Here is a 19,149-nt window from a genome sequence, read left to right on the forward strand (position 1 = left end):
TTTATAATCAATTATGCATGCAACAGATTTCTCTGATATGCATTATATGTAACTTCCATAATTTACATGCACAGACAGCATATAAGCCGTTACATGTAGCACCAGGTCAAAGTTGTCATCATCAGCTTCTCACTGCACTCTACTTACAAAATGGTATTGCATCATTTCCAATGATGTCATCTTAGATTTCATGATACTATAACTTCAACTAACTTCTAATCATAAATATGCAGGAAATGTTTCTGCAAAGCTTTCATCATGGAAAATTAGAAAATAGTGTTTGAGAGAAGCTGAATAATTTGAACAACTTTGCATTCTAGGTGTTGCACAACAATATATAGTATGTACATGTTGTCAACTGTTGTCCTACATAGGCATATATACAAGCTAAGTACAAACTGACGCCCCTGGGCATCAGGTACCGGTCAGAATATGGCCAGGGGCACATGACAACAGCTTACGAAGCCCACGGACACTGGGTGCCAGTGAGCTCCAACATGTACACCAGAGAAGCCAGATAGATACACTCATAAGGCAAACATCAGTAGGACAGATGAGTAGTGTAGAAATCACAGTAAGAATATGCATAGCTCTGAGTACCAACAAACTGGGGGTAAATATTGTACATTTAAACAAGATAAAAAGGATTTGATTGCATTCAATTCAAATTTGCCATCAAGATTTCATGTAACTTGAGAGTCTTTGTACACAACATGAACAACTAAACTCTAGGTCATATAGGCAGTCAACTTCCGGTATGCATCAAATGCATGATGTCCACTGAAAAGGACAAGAATGAATCTTCATTTTAACAACAAAGTTGTCATTATTTCATTGGACATCAACATGATAATCCCAAAGCTCAGCCTCTGATAATGTGGTGCTCCAGTAGATAAACTGACATTCCGGCTAGATGATCTCGCTAACTGGGTATTGAAATGGCACTATGTAACTGTACAAAACACTCATACACACATTCACATGCAGACAGGCACTCCATAGTGCACAGACATACAGATGTAAGTGTATGAACTCATAAATAACTACTTAAAGTCACCTTTGCCTTAAGTGGACTAGTGCATCAATACTGGTAGATTGATGGTCTTCCAGTACTGACACTGCATCAACACAGGCAGGTGGATGGTTTTCCAGTACTGGCACTGCATCAACACAGGCAGGTGGGACTGTCTTCCAGTACTGACACTGCATCAACACAGGCAGGTGGATGGTTTTCCAGTACTGGCACTGCATCAGCACAGGCGGGTGGGACTGTCTTCCAGTACTGACACTGCATCAACACAGGCAGGTGGGACTGTCTTCCAGTACTGGCACTGCATCAACACAGGCAGGTGGGACTGTCTTCCAGTACTGACACTGCATCAGCACAGGCAGGTGGGACTGTCTTCCAGTACTGGCACTGCATCAACACAGGCAGGTGGATGGTTTTCCAGTACTAGCACTGCATCAACACAGGCAGGTGGGACTGTCTTCCAGTACTGGCACTGCATCAACACAGGCAGGTGGATGGTTTTCCAGTACTGACACTGCATCAACACAGGCAGGTGGGACTGTCTTCCAGTACTGGCACTGCATCAAGACAGGCGGGTGGGACTGTCTTCCAGTACTGACACTGCATCAACACTGGTAGATTGATGGTCTTCCAGTACTGACACTGCATCAACACAGGCAGGTGGGACTGTCTTCCAGTACTGACACTGCATCAACACAGGCAGGTGGGACTGTCTTCCAGTACTGACACTGCATCAACACAGGCAGGTGGGACTGTCTTCCAGTACTGACACTGCATCAACACAGGCAGGAGGGACTGTCTTCCAGTACTGGCACTGCATCAACACAGGCAGGAGGGACTGTCTTCCAGTACTGGCACTGCATCAACACAGGCAGGTGGGACTGTCTTCCAGTACTGACACTGCATCAACACAGGCAGGAGGGACTGTCTTCCAGTACTGACACTGCATCAACACAGGCAGGAGGGACTGTCTTCCAGTACTGACACTGCATCAACACAGCAGGTGGGACTGTCTTCCAGTACTGACACTGCATCAACACAGGCAGGAGGGACTGTCTTCCAGTACTGGCACTACATCAACACAGGCGGGTGGGATGGTTTTCCAGTACTGACACTGCATCAACACAGGCAGGTGGGACTGTCTTCCAGTACTGGCACTGCATCAACACAGGCAGGAGGATGGTTTTCCAGTACTGAAACTGCATCAACACAGGCAGGAGGGACTGTCTTCCAGTACTGGCACTGCATCAACACAGGCAAGAGGGATGGTCTTCATAGACAGATAGGGCTCTTAGTCATTCTGATAAAGGTAAATTTCTTTCAGCTATCACCACTGTCCTCAATAGGCTCTTACACCTCCCAAGCACCCCCAAAATGTCTTTTGATTGTCTTTATGCAATAATTTTGGTGACCACTAAGAATAACAATACACTTTACAGTTGTTGCAATTTCAACACATTCTTTCATCTGCCATCCAAACTGTCTCTCATGATTCACCACGCTCACACATGCTTAAGTAAAGATTAATTTGCTACAAAAACTCCATCTAGCAAAAACTTATGTAAAGATTGTTTGCAATCTAAGATTGCCTTAAGGCTACAATCTTTGGTCTTTAGGCTGATCTACAAAGAGTATAGTATTATGCTGTTACTCACAAGTTAGACTTGAATAAAATAAATAGACAACAGCTAGTCAGGACAAAACAAAGTAACTGCAAAATTAACAACAATACTGATCTATATATCACAGGAACTGTGAATAGCATCAATTAAAACTGCTCCAACACTTGTTCAAGGGTGATGAGGAAATTCTCAAAATGTCATTATTTTCATATAAAAATGTTTTGTTTTTGGCATGTTTAACCATCATCATACTTCCCATGAACTGAAATTAGTGTGAGTTTTAACTGAATTCCATGGCCAAACAAACAAAACAAACACTGAAGCTTCTATGTATAATGCAACAAATATTGGCCCAAAGTTTATCTTTGGTATTGCTACCAAACTAGTGACAGCCAGCCATACCCATGACTCTAAGGCATAGGGAAGGGGTGGGAGGCATGTCTTCTACTTAAACTGCATCATACAAAAGTCAACAAATCTGATAGCACCGAGTCAATGTTCAGCAAGTTGAAGACATCTGGTTGGGGCCAGTGGCACTTTATAACACTATGTTATTGCATCGTTTACTGAGAACTGGTCACGTTTGGCATAGCACACCAGTGTCTTAACACATCAACTGGTATCAGTTGTGCCAGAAACAACAGTACCATTCCCAATCTGGTTGTATTCCAATGACGAAATAATTTGTACAATCATGTATCAGCATCATTGTATCATCACAAACAAGCAATGACTGACTCTGGGAGCTGTGTCGGTCAGTCAGCACACATCTCTGTGCACATTGGTTCACCTTATATTTCTGAAGTCCTCTGATCAGGAATGTATCCATTGTGTGACATTAGACTATTAAAACGGTTGCACTCCGTCACAGATGGTGTGCCATTTTTTACATTGTTCCCTATGTACAATGGCATGGCATTATGATTTCCAGGCTTAAGGTTCCCAGTCGAGGAACCTTGTGATGTGGCACTTTTTGTAGAATTTGAACTGGCTACTGAACCTGGTGGTGAGATTTTGTTTTGAGAATTCTCCAACTTATTGTAGGGCGGTGGACCATTCCTGGCGTTGTGAGGTGGCAACAGAGGCTGCATGTGGCTTGGCAGGTTAGGGTGGTGCATGACCATTTGGGGTGGTTGAGCAATCGGGTGGTACATGGGGTCTGAAGTGTTGCTGCTGCCAGTCAACCCAGTAACAGCGGTGGTGTTGCTCGGTCCAGTGCTGCTATGGTGGCTGGGCTGGCTGTGGGAACTCTGGTGAGTACTGCTTGAGTGGGCCGAGTGACTCTGAGACAGGCTCCAGTGAGGATTCTGGCCAGTCATTATTTCCCCCTTCCAGGCTCTCAGACGTGCATGTATTTCTCTGAAAGATGGTCTTCTTGCTGGAGTTTCATGCCAACATTCCACCATCAAGCCATATATGCGTGCTGGACAATCTTCAGGACATCCTAGAATCTGTCTTGAACGGATCATCTCAATCACCTCTTGGTTAGAGTACCCGAAGTATGGTTGAAGGCCATAGCTGAAGACTTCCCACAAGACAACCCCAAATGCCCACACATCACTATCAGTTGTGAATTTACCATACATGATAGACTCTGGTGGCATCCAGCGAACAGGCAATAGAGATTTACTCTGGACACGGTAGTAATCAGAGGAGTAAACATCTCGTGATAACCCAAAATCTGAGATTTTGACTGTGAGGTTTTCTCCCACCAGGATGTTTCTGGCTGCTAGGTCTCGGTGGACGAAGTGGTGGCTGGCCAGATACTCCATGCCCGCAGCTATCTGCAGTGACATGAACAGCATGTCAGGATACTCCAGCAACTTAGCTGCCCCCTCATCATCCTTTCCAGATATGTCTGAGTGGGGTGAATGCATCAGGAGATACTCATGTAGGTCTCCATGTGTCATATACTCAAACAACATGCACATTGGCTCCTGTTTCATACATACACCTAGCAGACACACAATATTTGGGTGTCTCATTTCTGACATCAGGTCAACTTCGCGCCGAAAGTCATTTTGAGTTTTGGGAGTGGCAGTATCTTTCAAGGTTTTGATGGCAACCTTGCTGACAGTGTTGTCGCCATACAATCCCAATAGCTCTCCTTTATAAACTTTACCAAAAGCACCTTCACCCAATTCTTGAAGAAAGCGTATGTTGCCCATTGGGAACTCTCTAGCACGCGAGCTTGGTTTGGGGTTGAGGGGACTCATCTCCATGGGAACATTTGGTCGACTTGCAGCCTTGCCCTTGCCATTTTGTCTGCTCCTTGATTGCTGGCAGAAGCAGACAAGGGCGAGAAGCAATGCAAGAGCTAGTGGGACAGTGATACCAGGAACCAAGATGAACATGAGTTTGTTGCCCTGCTCATCTCCCCCTGCTGATCCACTAGTGCCACCAACTGAAACACATACAAACATACAGTGAAACACTGAAATACACAGCAGAATATATTCAAACCCATATCAACTATAATAAAATGATCAGCATATGATTAGATTTCCAAGTAGTTTTGTTCTAATTCAGTTCTAATATGGGAAAATGAATCTGCAAAATGGCATTCAGATGTGAAAGGTATCTTCAACATGTCTATCAGCATAAATCAGTACATCCTAACACTAATGCCAGGAACCAGTCCTTTGGACTTCACTAAAGTGGGACACACAAGTTATGTGACATACTACTAAGTAAGTATTGGGTAGGCATACATTAATCAAGGATGTCTCGATGAATAAGGGTAGACATGTTCAGATGTGTGTTAAATAATACATACTGTGTGGTTGCAAGAAACTGAAATACACCTCATTCAATGTTCAGAATATTTTCGATATCATAGGTCAATTTATTCAGATAAAGTATATTAAGGGCATACTTGAATTATTGCCTCAATAATATCATAAATAGAGCTCACTTGATTTTTACTAGAATATTTGCAAATTTAGATTATAAAGGCCACAATAAAGGGGTTAACAAGTATATGCAGACATGAAATTTCAAGGTAGACACAATTTTATGAGTTTATCGACATGAAATTTATTCAACATTCTTAACACCACATACATACAGAAATTTGCACTAAAATATAACTGAGTAATAGGAAAAACAGTATTTTCAATATGGCTGCCACATCTGTAATTTTTGTAACTCAGGCCATTAATTTAGCAGTATATAGCAGAGTGTTTGCAGGGATAATCCCTGCACAGTTTCAGCATCATAGAGCTTGTGGTTTGATGACAGCTTTCTTGCCAAACACACCTGTAGTCTTTGCTAATTAGAGCTAAACAAACAACTGTCTGTTGAAAGCAAATGGAAATCTGTTTTGTATTCTCAACCTTTAAATCAAGCTCTTAAGAATGGACTACCTTTTGAAAAAACAAAATGATCAGGAGATGAAAGGTTACATAACGCTGACTCAGCTGAGGTGACTATGACTGTAGGTATACTCACCACACTTAGGGATGGCACACACTTCCTTCTGAACATGGCCATTTGTTGTGAAGCACCAAGGGCCTTCCTCTTGGTTGCCAGGGTTGCGACAATAATTATGAGAGCCTGAAAAAATATAATTGTCATAAGAAAAAAAATGCTAAGATATCTGAAAGTGTAGCAATTCATTTGCTAGTCATTAGTCTATCAGGCGACAGCTGATATCACCACTATCGATGTTCATCTTTGATCCCTATGCAATTCATTATAATTAGCTGTGCAAAAAACAACTTATAAGCACTTCATGTTTAACATACTAGACCTACACTACATCAAAAAGCAGTTGTCATTGTTAATAAATCCAATGATACCACCTCTATTACATCACTGCCATGAATACTACATTTTGGCTAACATTACGGTACATAAATCTTCAGATTTTGAACAGAAGTCATCTACACTGTCAAAGCACCCTTGCATGTGAAAGGCAAGAAAACCTCACTCCTTTCCAACATCAACCACAATAGATGCAGATTATTGGAGGTGGGAGGGATTACTCCTGAATAACCAGTAATAAATACTGTTTGATAATTCTCGCAAATATCCTACCTCTATCACGTCATTGCCAGAATACATCCGCAGGATCGGTAGGTTCTGACATTGAGTAAACCCTGAATAATTAACAGTCTGATGTGGTACCTAATTGTTCCAAACAACCTTTTTCTAGCTGTTTAACAATCAATAGGGGTACATAAATCTGAATCACCTCAAAAGGCCTTATCCCAAGATTATTGCATAGGATATATACAAGTAGCTGTTAAACTTCCATCAAACTATTGTTACATTTGCAAACCTGTTTACCCCTACTTGCCATACCAGTAGTTCACTTTGAATCTGGCAGAAATTTCAGATATTTGTCTGTAGTCAGTTTTACTAACATGTGTAGGTGAAGTCGTTCTCAAACATGTTACAATGAATGACTGACTGTCCCTTCTTTAAGACAAAGTAGCCATGTGGCTACAAATACTTTTTCTAGGTTGTCTCTGGTAAAATCAAGAAGTCAAGCCAATATAGTACCCAAAACAATGTGAAATTATCTTGTAAGAGCATATTTTAAAGCAAGTCATAAACCATCCTTTATTGGATTTCCTTTCAATTATCAGGACAAGGTAAGTGTTTCTACCTCAAGAATGTTTTAGCCATACTTTTTTAACTAAAATTGGAACTACCCATTTAGAAGCGTATCTTGCTGGCATAATAATACAGGTTGTGCAGAACAATACAAGTCATTATCTATTATTTTAGCCACACATGCCATTCCTTTTGGTAATTTTCTTTTCACAAGAACCGATTTTGATGTATTTTTGACTATCACTGGCATGGACAGCTTCTCTGTGTCTTCATTTGTGTCTTCGGCTTGTGAAAATCTTATGCTGAAAGACAAGTACTGCCATTTCAACCTATAGCATGGTTTCTGTAACTACCGGGTACTGCCCCAAACCAAGCCTAGATGGTTTCTCTCTCATACACAGCTGTTGGGCCAAGAAGCCATCTCCAGACAGAACAGAACTGTACATGCTCTGCCTACCTAACACGATCTACATTGCATGTTTCAGAGTTTGAAAAAAGATTAGAAAAGTAGTTGTTTATGATCCATAGAGTAAAAAAAGATTTACTGAGTGTTATGAACAGTAAAAAACACAGACCATATCCCTTCAGCAAATTCACGTAAACAAACAGGAATAACAAACTTGATAAAAATATGAAGTTTGATATAAAACATCACTAGACATGATGATTTACCATTTAAATTGTCTTTCCTGCTCTCCAAGGCATTGTTTTATAGTTATGTTATAGTTATAGTCAAATTGCCACAATAAATTGTTTTAACAAGTCGAAGTATGGCATTTATGATACATGTATCCAATTTCTGACAACTAAAGTTTGTTTCAAGGTGCCAATCTGACCGTGGTTGCTGTAAATAACGGTGAGTTGTGCGATCTACTGATCACTTTACACACATATTGCTAAAATATATTTTTATATCACTATTTTTTTACCGCTAAGGTTGTAGACCTAGATCTATACACAATTATATTTAGTACATGTGACTTCATGTTTACACTGACAGCCAGCTGTATCGCAGAATAAACTTATGCTCAACAGGAATTTTTTTTTGTAGTTTCTGTACAATAATGTATTCAGATAGTTTCCTCATAAGATGAGAAAGGTCTGTTAAGAACTACCTCAGTAGGTCTGTCACAATGATACCATGTCGTAATACATGTACATCGAGTACACAATGCCAAAATGGCTGACACAATAAACGTGATGGGAGAGATTTCCGAAGTTTTTAATTAACCTGTGGCTATTACAAGTGTTAGTCATCACCGACTGATTGTATTGATGTGTCAAACAGATACCAAGGTAAATTCATAGATTGCTGTACACTGTCACTGTAGTCTAGACACAAATCAAGCTGATAATATGATAGTTTGGATGTGCTTTTCTTCATTTTGTTCTGTAGGGTGGGTTGTAGCGAGATGTCCTTTAACGGGCATGCAAACAAACTTTCTGACTTATCCCAATGTATGCTAAACAAATGATGAGAATCAATGCGTCTGTATTTTTACGTGCTAGGGAATTCCCAGGGGTTTGCCCAGGGAATTGGAAGTAGTCCTTCAGTGTTTACGTCATGTCAAGAATGCAGTATCGTGAAAAGCGTTTGAGTGTCAAAATGTGTCATTCACACATCTATGAACTACAGTTTCGCGGTTATGTGACCAACCTCTTGTCCAAGGGAACAGCCATATATTGTGTGAACTTCACAATATTATTGAATGAAATTTTGAATTAAGTTAATATATTATATTAAAAACGTAAGTTCAGATATACAACAAACACATTTTTATTTAAGCAATAAACGACGAGTGGGAGTTGTTTATCGTAGAACAAAAACACTGCAGTGGTTTATTGTATGATAAACGACCACAAGTCATGTATTTCATATGAGATTTATTCACAGGTGGGTATTTCCCGCATATTCTCACAATCCTCAAGTCAGTTACATGTACCTTTTCTCCTAAAACAGATTATCATATCTCACCCACTTTTAGATGTGATCGTTTAGCCACAGCACATGATGAACAATTCACTTGACACTTCCATCTCAAAAATACTGTAGTCCAATATGTGACATCATCAAGTTGCGAGCACATATTCAATTCTCCAGAAATTACGTCATGATAGAACAATATTTTATCGTGAAATAAACCATGCTTTGTTATTCATTGCTCTTTGCGATTGATGGCATTACTATTTTATATAACCAGAGAGTATAATAACAGGATTGCATACTTCAGTTTGGATTTGTTGACATGGTATTTCCAGTGTTACATGTGATCAGTGATCCAGTGATAAGGATAAAACATTGTGTCAGTCTAAAACTGGAGTTTATTAAAATGTAAGTAAATTTGGGAGCCATGCGCATGCCATAACCGAGCAAGCAGTATATTGAAGGGCACAAGAGAGAGTGAAGACTGTAGTTGCATCAACAAGCTCATGGATATTTGCAGGGGTGCCTCTGTCTGGTATGGAACATCAGGGTCAGTTGGTGTCTTGGGAGTGTCAGCTGAGGAAGTACAGTTCTCACTCACAGATGTAGACAAACTCACTACTGTCCTTTTAGCATCTTCCCACTTCTTAAAATGATTCCCAGATTCCATGAGTTCAATGAAAACATCAGATATCTGTCCTCTTCTGTACAAGAAATAGTACAGTACCTCCAGCATGATAGGCAGATGATGGGCAAGAAGTCATGAATGGACCAAAACTGATATGCAAGAAGAAGTAAGGTTTTCCTGCCATGCACATGCATGGATGCTTTGGAAGGTGGGATACTATCACAGGCACAACTGATTATGAACAGTTGAGAGTGAAGTGGACTTCTGTTGAAAATCTGATTTTTTTATAGTGTGATGTTAGACAAAACGCAAGATTTATGGCAATGATGTAATAGAGGTAGATTATTTGCATGTATTATTCCTCATTCAGTGACATACTCACCAACAATCGGGTATCGGGAGGATTTGAAGAAGTGTTGATGGGGTGTGTCCGAGTTCCACTTCTGGCAAGTGAAGCCACTCTTTGTTTTGCTCACATTTCCCTCATATGTTGTCCCAGTGCCATTGTAACAATTGTGCTCTGTAATTATAACGACAAACTTGTTACTATGCACAGTATATTCATGGCAGCAAATTGTGGGATAAAGTTGGAAAATACACTACATAGTAATAAGAAACTATAAGAACAATTAAATTAGGCTAGACAATATCAACAATTGTATCAATATATGACATGATTGCTGGGATCATCCATACAAAGTAAATGCAACAATGATTGCAGTGATATCAAGAATATGGTTTCAGCACTTGTAGACTATTATATATTCACAATTAATCACCACAAAAGGGGCATCACTGATGCATTATGTGTTCACAGTTTTATCTTGAACCAAATCATGCAACATTTTCAATCTCATTAAAATCAGATCTTAGGTTTCGCTACCGCTAAACAAAGATCTGAGGACATCCCATTACGGGTCTCGTCAGAAAGACCTTTCACGAACTTTGACCGATCAATGAAATGACTGACAAGAAATTGACATCAGCCAATCAGAAGGCAGCTTTCTCGAAAACAAATTCCGTCTGTCACTTTCATGATCTTGTAAGCGACGCACTGATTCGTTGGGTGAAAGTTCGTTCTGACATGACCCGTAATGGGATGTCCTCAGATCTTTGTTCAGCGATAGCGAGAACTACGATCTGATTTTAATGGGATTGAGTAATTTTAGGTGAAACACTTTTTACAAATCCAAGATGACCATGCTAGTAATATACTTATGTAGGTCTGACTGACATAATGTCAAAAGATCTTGGATGCAACCTAGTTAAGAATTGGATGCAAGTGCAACTGTTGAGTGGCTGTGTCCTGTCATACTACTCACTCTTATTGTAGCCCTCTGTGATGCTGATGCCGACGCGAATACAGTTATCTCCCTCCGGTGTGCCAGGGCCTGCCAACTTCTTGCAGTCTGGCAGTAGTGAGTTGCCTGAAACACAGAGACACTAAAAGGTCACTTGCAACCAAAATAAGAAATATCCAACAGCATTATTGATGCCTCAAGGATTTAACACCATCTAAAATCATGTTGTTTCAACTAGAATATACTTAAGATTGATGCCTCTAGGATTTCCACTTCAATATTTCATGGGTTTGTATACATTACTTTCCTCCTTCACACATGCTTTGAAGTGTTGTAGTGATGCGTGTCTATCCTTTAGTCAGTGAACGAAATAAAGCTGATTATAACACACACAAGTGAAATGTGCATGCATTTTGAGCCCAACCCTGTGCAAGAAGTTTGTGCAAACCCTGTCTCTGACCGACATTGAAGCAACTTGTGGAATAGATGGCCACAGTGGCCTATGTTGCAGGAGATATATTGCTGGTTGGAAGATGTAACCTGAGCACTCATTGGTCAGATCACTGGTTTGCCGCCTGCTGGAAACAGGCTGTGGCTTGTTTTGTTCATTCAATATACTGTAAATCTTGAAATTAATGAAAGCGGGAATTAAATGCGAAAAATGCGAGTGGTCTATGTTCGCATTAATGAAACTTCGCATTTATGTCTACAAAATGACTATCAACAATAAGACGGCCTCACTGCACACTTTGGATGGCGGAAATACCAACTTAAATATAAACACAAACATGGTTTAATGAGCAGCAGTTGTAACAAGTATATAACAATGTCATTCAAAGAATAGGAATAACACAATAGGCATCCGGTGAGTTATCACTGCTGGGATCAAGACTTCTACCCACTCGTTTCAAACTAGGCACCATTGACCACTCCAGCAGTCTAGACAGATGCCAGTGAACTGTTGTAGGTTCAATTATTTTACTGCCTTTGAACTACCTTAATACCAGTCAACAGAATAAACATGTAAACTGTGTGTTGTTTGGAAAACACTGTAAATTGACATCTGTCGTATCTAACACCCACCTATAAGTTGGTGTTGTTTGGCTAGGATATACTCAGTCTTGCAGATTGACTCCTCCAGGATTTCACATTCGTCCTTGCAGATCTGCCGTGGCCGTGGGTTGTTGGTGTTTGTGTCGCACAGAGGGAGGGAGTGGAAACACAGGGAGCGGATGGCGTACTCTTGGCACTTGGAGGACAGGTGGCTAGATGACCCAATCACAGCAAAGCCAGCTGGAAGATACATAAAACAATAGTTCAACACACACCTTTCATATTTCCCCAGATTTTTGTTTGTTTGTTGTTTAATGCCACACTCAGCAATATTCCATCTATATGACGGCGGTCTGTAAATAATCAAGTCTGGATCAAGTCTGGATCATTATATCTTGCGATTAACATCATGAGCATCGATCCATGCAATTGGGATACGATGACATGCATTAACCAAGTCTGAAGACCTATTCTACCCCGGATCTTCACGGCTCCATATTTCCCCAGAAATGACATATACCTGATGAGCAAGCTTTTTTTCATTCATACACCTCTACAAAAAAACATTTGATTTGATTGGTTCATATGAAAATATAAATGACATTATCATCACATACCTGCATATGTGACATAAACTCTTATAGCTAAAGATTGTGCTGCCCAGACCAGTTACATGGACACATGTTGAGGTATAGAGTCATCTTCATGAGGCAGTAGCAGTATATCTAGTTTCCATGGTGTAATATATAAGGAGCATTCGGCATCATGGGTGATAATAATGTACCTGCCAGGTGGCAGTCCAATAGGTCATACTGAGAGTATATCAAATCACATGCAAAGGCCGTTCTTTGTTTCAAGAGTCTGATGAGTGTGACCAACACTAGTGCGTGATGAAGAACCTAATGAGCCCCCCACCACCACCAGTTATGCCCCTAGTGACATAACCTCAATGGCATCACACCCTAATCAGTTCTCGGCAAAATAATTAGGGTATTTCAAAAGACAGGTCCTGAGGGAACAGTTTTCAGAGCAGGCTGAAATTCCCCAGCCAGGGTGAAAGTTGAAGCAGGACACATAAATAAGCAGATAACACCAAGCACAGACAACCTGAGATAAGCAATCAAATTCATGAAATAGCAGCAAGTCTAATAGCTAAATCTTACAAAACTAAGCTCTCCAAACTGCCACAACATGAAGAAGTCGGGTATTTCTCAATCCACAGCCTTTATCAGTACATTATACTGTCTTTTTCAGCTGGTTAACCCAGCTGTACATGCAATACACTGCACCCAAGCCCCAAACGATGGAGTGCTAGTGGGCCTGCTCGAGGAGATTTAAGGTGCTGCCCCCTCCTGGCACTGCACCACTGGATATTGGTAAGCAGGTGTCTATCTGTCTCTGGATATCAATCTCTGTCAAAGGGCTGTTATTCTGTCTGACTCACTCCCTGTCACACACCAAACAGCTGCAGATATCTTTAATTAAACAACTAATTAATTACTTTGGTTACACCCCTTCTTACACAATACATTGTTCTGTTTGACAATTCGGCTTCATATAGTAATGACGACATCATATCCTTAAAAATGAAATGTCTATGTTGTAGATAATTAGCTTCTACATAACGGTGCTGGAGTATTTAACATCAGTACTATACAGAAATCTGTTTGTATCATGCATTACCCAGGTGGAACCATTTCATTTCATGCATCACCGAAGAAGAAACATTTCATATCATGCATCACCGAAGAAGAAACATTTCATATCATGTATTACCCAGAGACATTATGTGCCATCATTCATCCATACTGAAACATTCCATACCATACATGTATCATACCAACTGATACTTCCATTTTAGGAATTATCACAAGCAAATTGCCTGGTCTTGAGCTACAAGATAGGAAAGTGTTTTAATTACCTATGAGTTTCTCTTCCTTGCGACTCTGTGTCAGTTTGGATGTGACATAAATGCTCATGTTGCCCACAAACTTGGAGCAGGTGCTCCCTCTGTAGATCTGGCAGAAGCCTGAGCCCTGGTCCTCCTCCTTCTCCTCCCTGACAATACATGTAGGACATGTTATTCAGGCAAACTGTCACAGGTAGTACAGCAACATGCACTTAACACAGTGGGACATACACAGTTTTACACACATAACATTTAAAGCATTAGACATAAAAGGTTCCATTCCCTGTTGCAAATCATCGAAAAGCAATTTGGCCCTAAAATTCAGATCATATCAAACTATTTCACTGCCAATTATTAAATTCATTACTCCCCTATGCTCGTTTTCTTTTTTTCTAATGCAGATATTTGACCCATGTCCCCTCAAACAGCTGTAGGGGGTTGGGCATGGTGGAGGTGTGAGGTGGGGGAGGGGTGTGGTCTCCAGCACCACATTAACACTATTGTATAGTCGACAGTAATTGCACTCATTAGTACACTAATCACTCACACATGGGCTGACTTAGTGTTGAACTAGCATCATGTAACTCTAATGCTCATAATTGATGTAATCCAGTCTGTGATTTATCATTTCAAAATGTAAACAATAGGCCTTGGGTGCTGGTCAATATATTTATGGAAGATAGTTTGTTGTTGTAGTGCAAATGTGATCTGCTATTTGAGCACATCAAGATGTTATCACTGTTGGGTAATGAGCAATCATTTATTTAGACCAGCCCTTGCCAAGCCTTGCCTCTGTAGTGGCAACTGTATCAACATATGAAACATAAACAGCACTGCCTAATAGTCCCCAACCTGTTTTTGATGGTATTCATTAAGGTGGGCGTTTCAAAGCCTCTTTGCAATTGCCCTATGGTTTCAATCACCCCTGTATGGCTTAATACAACATGTGCCGGACACGGTAGTGCTGATGTGCTCATATTGTTGTACATCCATCCACTCTATGAAGGCAACAATACCCTTTTGCTTGGATGCCATTCAGCTCAATTCTTACACAACCACTTACTAGCTTGAACGTATTCTGATAGTTAACTTTCACCACTGGAGAATAATTAAAGAAGATTTTCAAATATCTATTACACATCAAAACTTGAAAATGTCATGTCAAAACCATTTACAGTGAAAAGGGCAAATTTGCTCTCCTATGTTAAAAATTATGACTAGAATGTACATGGGACGATAACCTTGTAACCGATATGGAACACTCTGTTTCCAATGCTCATGCACTTTGAAAACAGGAAAAAAATACCAGGATCTGGTGCTATCATAGCCAATCACCATACTCACTTTCCTGGCAGGAACTCAGAGTTGTATTTGCCGTTGAATCTGGGGAAAAAAACAGTAACCGATAAGAAAAGTGGAAACTTATGTCCTCCATTCTGCATTACTTGTTGCACTCCTCTTCAGCAGGAAGAAGGCTGAGAAACAACCCGAATGTTTATTGTGACATCTCTTATGTAATAGGAACCAGCAAATAGTTATCGGCATTTAAAGGAAAAAAGTGACACATTTAAACAACAGTTATATATTTGACATTTGGTGTGCGCATGTAGGCATTTTGGTACTGTTGTAAGGATCTCTGTTGCCTGACTGATAGACACAAGTAGCTACTTTTCTTTAAGCACTCACTATACCTGACCTACTGAGTTAACAAATGCTCTCTTTCTACTAATTGTAACTTGCTACAATATTCCCCACTTATAAATAAAACTATATTTGTCTTTATATTGACATTTTCTTCTAATCAAATTTCCATGTAGAAAAGTCCAATGTTTTATAAAAAGGTATATTTATTGTTTTGCAGGTTTTTTTTAATTCATACATATACATATAAAATGGAAACTAATAATGAAAATATAATAAAAAGTCATATTCTCTTTTCCTTCTTTCATTATTTTGGTCAGGTATTTACTGGTGATTATATTACAGTTTTTTTGTTCTGCATTAGTCTAAATAGTGTTAACTACTTCCACACTCTTTGAAAACTTACTCATCTCCATCTCCTGGGAGTTCTGCCTTGAAATCCACATCACCTGGCTTGACAGGGTTCTTCCCCCCTGAACTCGGTGGGTCTGGTGCAGGCTCTGCAACACACCACAGTATTGCTACTCAGGACTATCGGTGGTCATATGGTCAAAACACATATCAAATGAAGTAAACATCACCAGTCCGCTATAATAGTCAAATGCTGCCAAAATAAAAGTATGAAATGTTACAAAGAAAGGTCATTATTCATGGGCACAACTAGGTGTAAGCCCCCACCCCACGCACCCACCCACGTTTCACCAAACACATTTTTGACATTCATTCAAGAAACATCTATGAAACAAATGAAATTTGAACATTAAAACAAATCGATAATATTACTTTTATGTGTTTGTACATGTTCATTCGTAGTGTGTGATGTTTATTTATTTTTTCATATCTTCATGTGAGCTGACCTATCATTATAACACAAATAATTGTGAGAGCGGGGTTTGCTTTGTGACACTTACTCTAAAGAGCTCTATGCTAGCTTGAGTGAAATACTAGTAAGTGTAGTTATATAATTATACTTACTAGTATTATTTCCTAAAAGTTTCAGTGCAAGGTGAACTTAAAATACAACAAATGTTATTTTATATATATTTTTAAATTCAACTTTGAACTGAACGCTGGACACACCTTTTGACCTCAGTCACATTAATGATATACACATTAAATACAAAGTCACTAATTCATCAACAGAATCGCAGAATCTTGATCTTTGAATTAATCAAGTTACACAATAAATATCATGTTCAACCGTATAGAGTTTGAATTAATAACATATTGCAGAGATGGTAAATCGAGGTTTACATATTTTAAAAGAAAAGTTTTTACTATAAGTGAATAAAAATATTCTCATACAGTCATGCCCCGCTTATACCGACTTCAGATATCCGGAAACCTCGGTTCCCGGACGATTTTCATTCAAAACGAAATAATTACTATATAAATTTACCTGTATATACGGAAATGCAGTTTCCGGAACCGGATGGTCATTTTCATACACAAAACACTGAAATGCTCACAAAATTGTCTCACTTACCCGGACAATACACTTCCGCTGGTGGTAATCCTTTGATTCGTGAGAAATCAATTAACCAAGTGACACTGAGTTATGTTTGAGACAAGTTTGTTTATTGTACATGTAATCCCATTCGATAAATATGGCGTCTGCAAGGAAGTCAGCAAGTTTGGAAACCATCAGTAAGCATTATGGCACTGAATTTGGACATACCATAGGAAAATCGACAATTGGTGACATTTTAAACATTTTTATTACGAGAACACAGGCGATCTGGACAATTTGGAATTATTGTTTAAAATTCAAACCTCAAAATGTGGTAAAGTTCAAACTTCTATGACATATTTTTTTTAACGTGTATGTCTTGAATAAAGATTGAGTGGATGTATCTGTTTGCTCTGTCATCTGTCATGAGTTACATAATTGAAGGGAAGTAACTCTTCCAGCAAGAAGCTGGTTTCAGTTATACGGAAATTCGTTTATACGGACGAATTGTGAAATGACGCAAGTGTCCGCATAAACGAGGTACGACTGTATATATAAATGAGATACATATATAAGAAATTTTGAGGTATGGACATCAAACAATAGTTATTGTGTATAATTCTAAGAATACTACCTCTATTACATCATAGCCACAAATTCCCATTTTGGCAATAATCACACTATAAAATCTTTAGATTTTTTCGACAGACGTCCTCTTCACTGCCAATTATCCCATAGTCTTGAGGTAAACCCTATCCCTTGTCAAACTGCATCTGCGCATGCGCAAGGCGGGAAAACATCACTTTTTTCCAATAACCTTCACCAAGTAGATGTAAGATATATTGGGGAGGTGGGAGGGACTATTTCCTGATGTAATAGAGGTAGTATTCTTAGAATTATACACAATGATAACTATTGTTTGATAATTCCTACGAATATCCTACCTCTATTACATCATAGCCAGTATTTACCAGAGGGACAGGTGGGATCTTGTCATCTAGTACTCCCAGATAATTGCCAGCATTAAAGTAAGGGAAAACACAAAGGCATAACGGGGTATGACTCAATGCCAGACTTCCTGATTCCACCCTTGGCAAACCTGCAGAAGACTTGGCACTTGTGGCGTCCTTCCTGTTTTAAGATCTCATGATTGTTACCTGTTTTTGGTGGATATTTGACCTTATTTATATGATTTTTTTTTCAGTTAATGACCTTTCTGACGTCACTTTCGGTTCTGAGAGCATTTATGATGACACCATTGGTTCATTCTCCTGTGACATCACTTGGGTCGTTATGACGTCACTTCCGGTTCTGAGGTCAGCTATGACGTCACTTCCGGTTCATTTGTCATTGTGACGTTTCTATATACTTGTTGCTCTATAGCCAACAAGCATATATACTTATCTCACCTCAGGTATGATAATGACGTACGTTAACGCTGATGACGTGTTTCCCTTTATATATTGGTGATAAAACATACTCTTTTCATAATTTCGGTTCTGAAGTCTTCCCCGACAACACCTCCGGTAGTTACACATGTTACGCTGAGCAACTAACAATGTAATAACCCTATCACCTTATGATCTATGATCCCAGATGTTAGCCAATGATCTGTCCAACCCAGTTGACATAATGTAAAGGCTAACTTACCTTATTTTGAGGTACTTCTGGGGATCTTCACCCCCCCTAACTTCCACAGAACAGGGGATGGATAGGCTACTGACTATAGCCTGGGCCGCCACCAAGGCCTCCAGGGAGTATAGCCCCTCTAGATCATGTTGTACGTCTCGTAGGTAGAAATGAGTAAACATATTGTGGGATATCCATTGACAGCTTGATACCACTTGTTCGATGGAAACTGAATTCCATGAGGCCAGACTTGTTGCTAGAACACGGATTTCATGAGCCTTGCAACTTCCCCATTCTGGTGTAGAGAGATGGGCTTGAAGATAACTATCAGATATAGTGTTCTTAAGCCATCCTGCCACAGTAGCCTTAGTAATGTCCTTTTCTGATGAAGGCTTGCAAGAG

At 39.7% G+C, this 19,149-nt stretch overlaps 1 protein-coding gene across 4 annotated transcripts in view; it reads right to left on the reverse strand.

Moving 5' to 3' along the window:
* Positions 1–19,149, reverse strand: part of LOC139478272 (inactive tyrosine-protein kinase transmembrane receptor ROR1-like) — a 213,856-nt gene continuing 194,707 nt past the window's right edge. For 3 of the 4 annotated variants that reach the window (XM_071260684.1, XM_071260685.1, XM_071260686.1), the window contains 8 exons: positions 16,075–16,168; positions 15,372–15,410; positions 14,040–14,176; positions 12,149–12,358; positions 11,087–11,191; positions 10,147–10,284; positions 6,103–6,207; positions 1–5,056 (listed from right to left, as the gene is read on the reverse strand). In XM_071260684.1, the coding sequence (XP_071116785.1) occupies positions 3,444–5,056; positions 6,103–6,207; positions 10,147–10,284; positions 11,087–11,191; positions 12,149–12,358; positions 14,040–14,176; positions 15,372–15,410; positions 16,075–16,168 (2,441 nt within the window). In that variant the 3' untranslated portion in view covers positions 1–3,443. The remainder of the gene's footprint in view (positions 5,057–6,102; positions 6,208–10,146; positions 10,285–11,086; positions 11,192–12,148; positions 12,359–14,039; positions 14,177–15,371; positions 15,411–16,074; positions 16,169–19,149) is intronic. The other variant, XM_071260688.1, reaches the window with a different exon arrangement.

This window comes from Haliotis cracherodii, unplaced genomic scaffold (genome assembly GCF_022045235.1).
Source record: "Haliotis cracherodii isolate W230 unplaced genomic scaffold, xgHalCrac1.p SCAF_4, whole genome shotgun sequence".
In the NCBI taxonomy this organism is placed as follows: Eukaryota; Metazoa; Mollusca; class Gastropoda; order Lepetellida; family Haliotidae; genus Haliotis; species Haliotis cracherodii.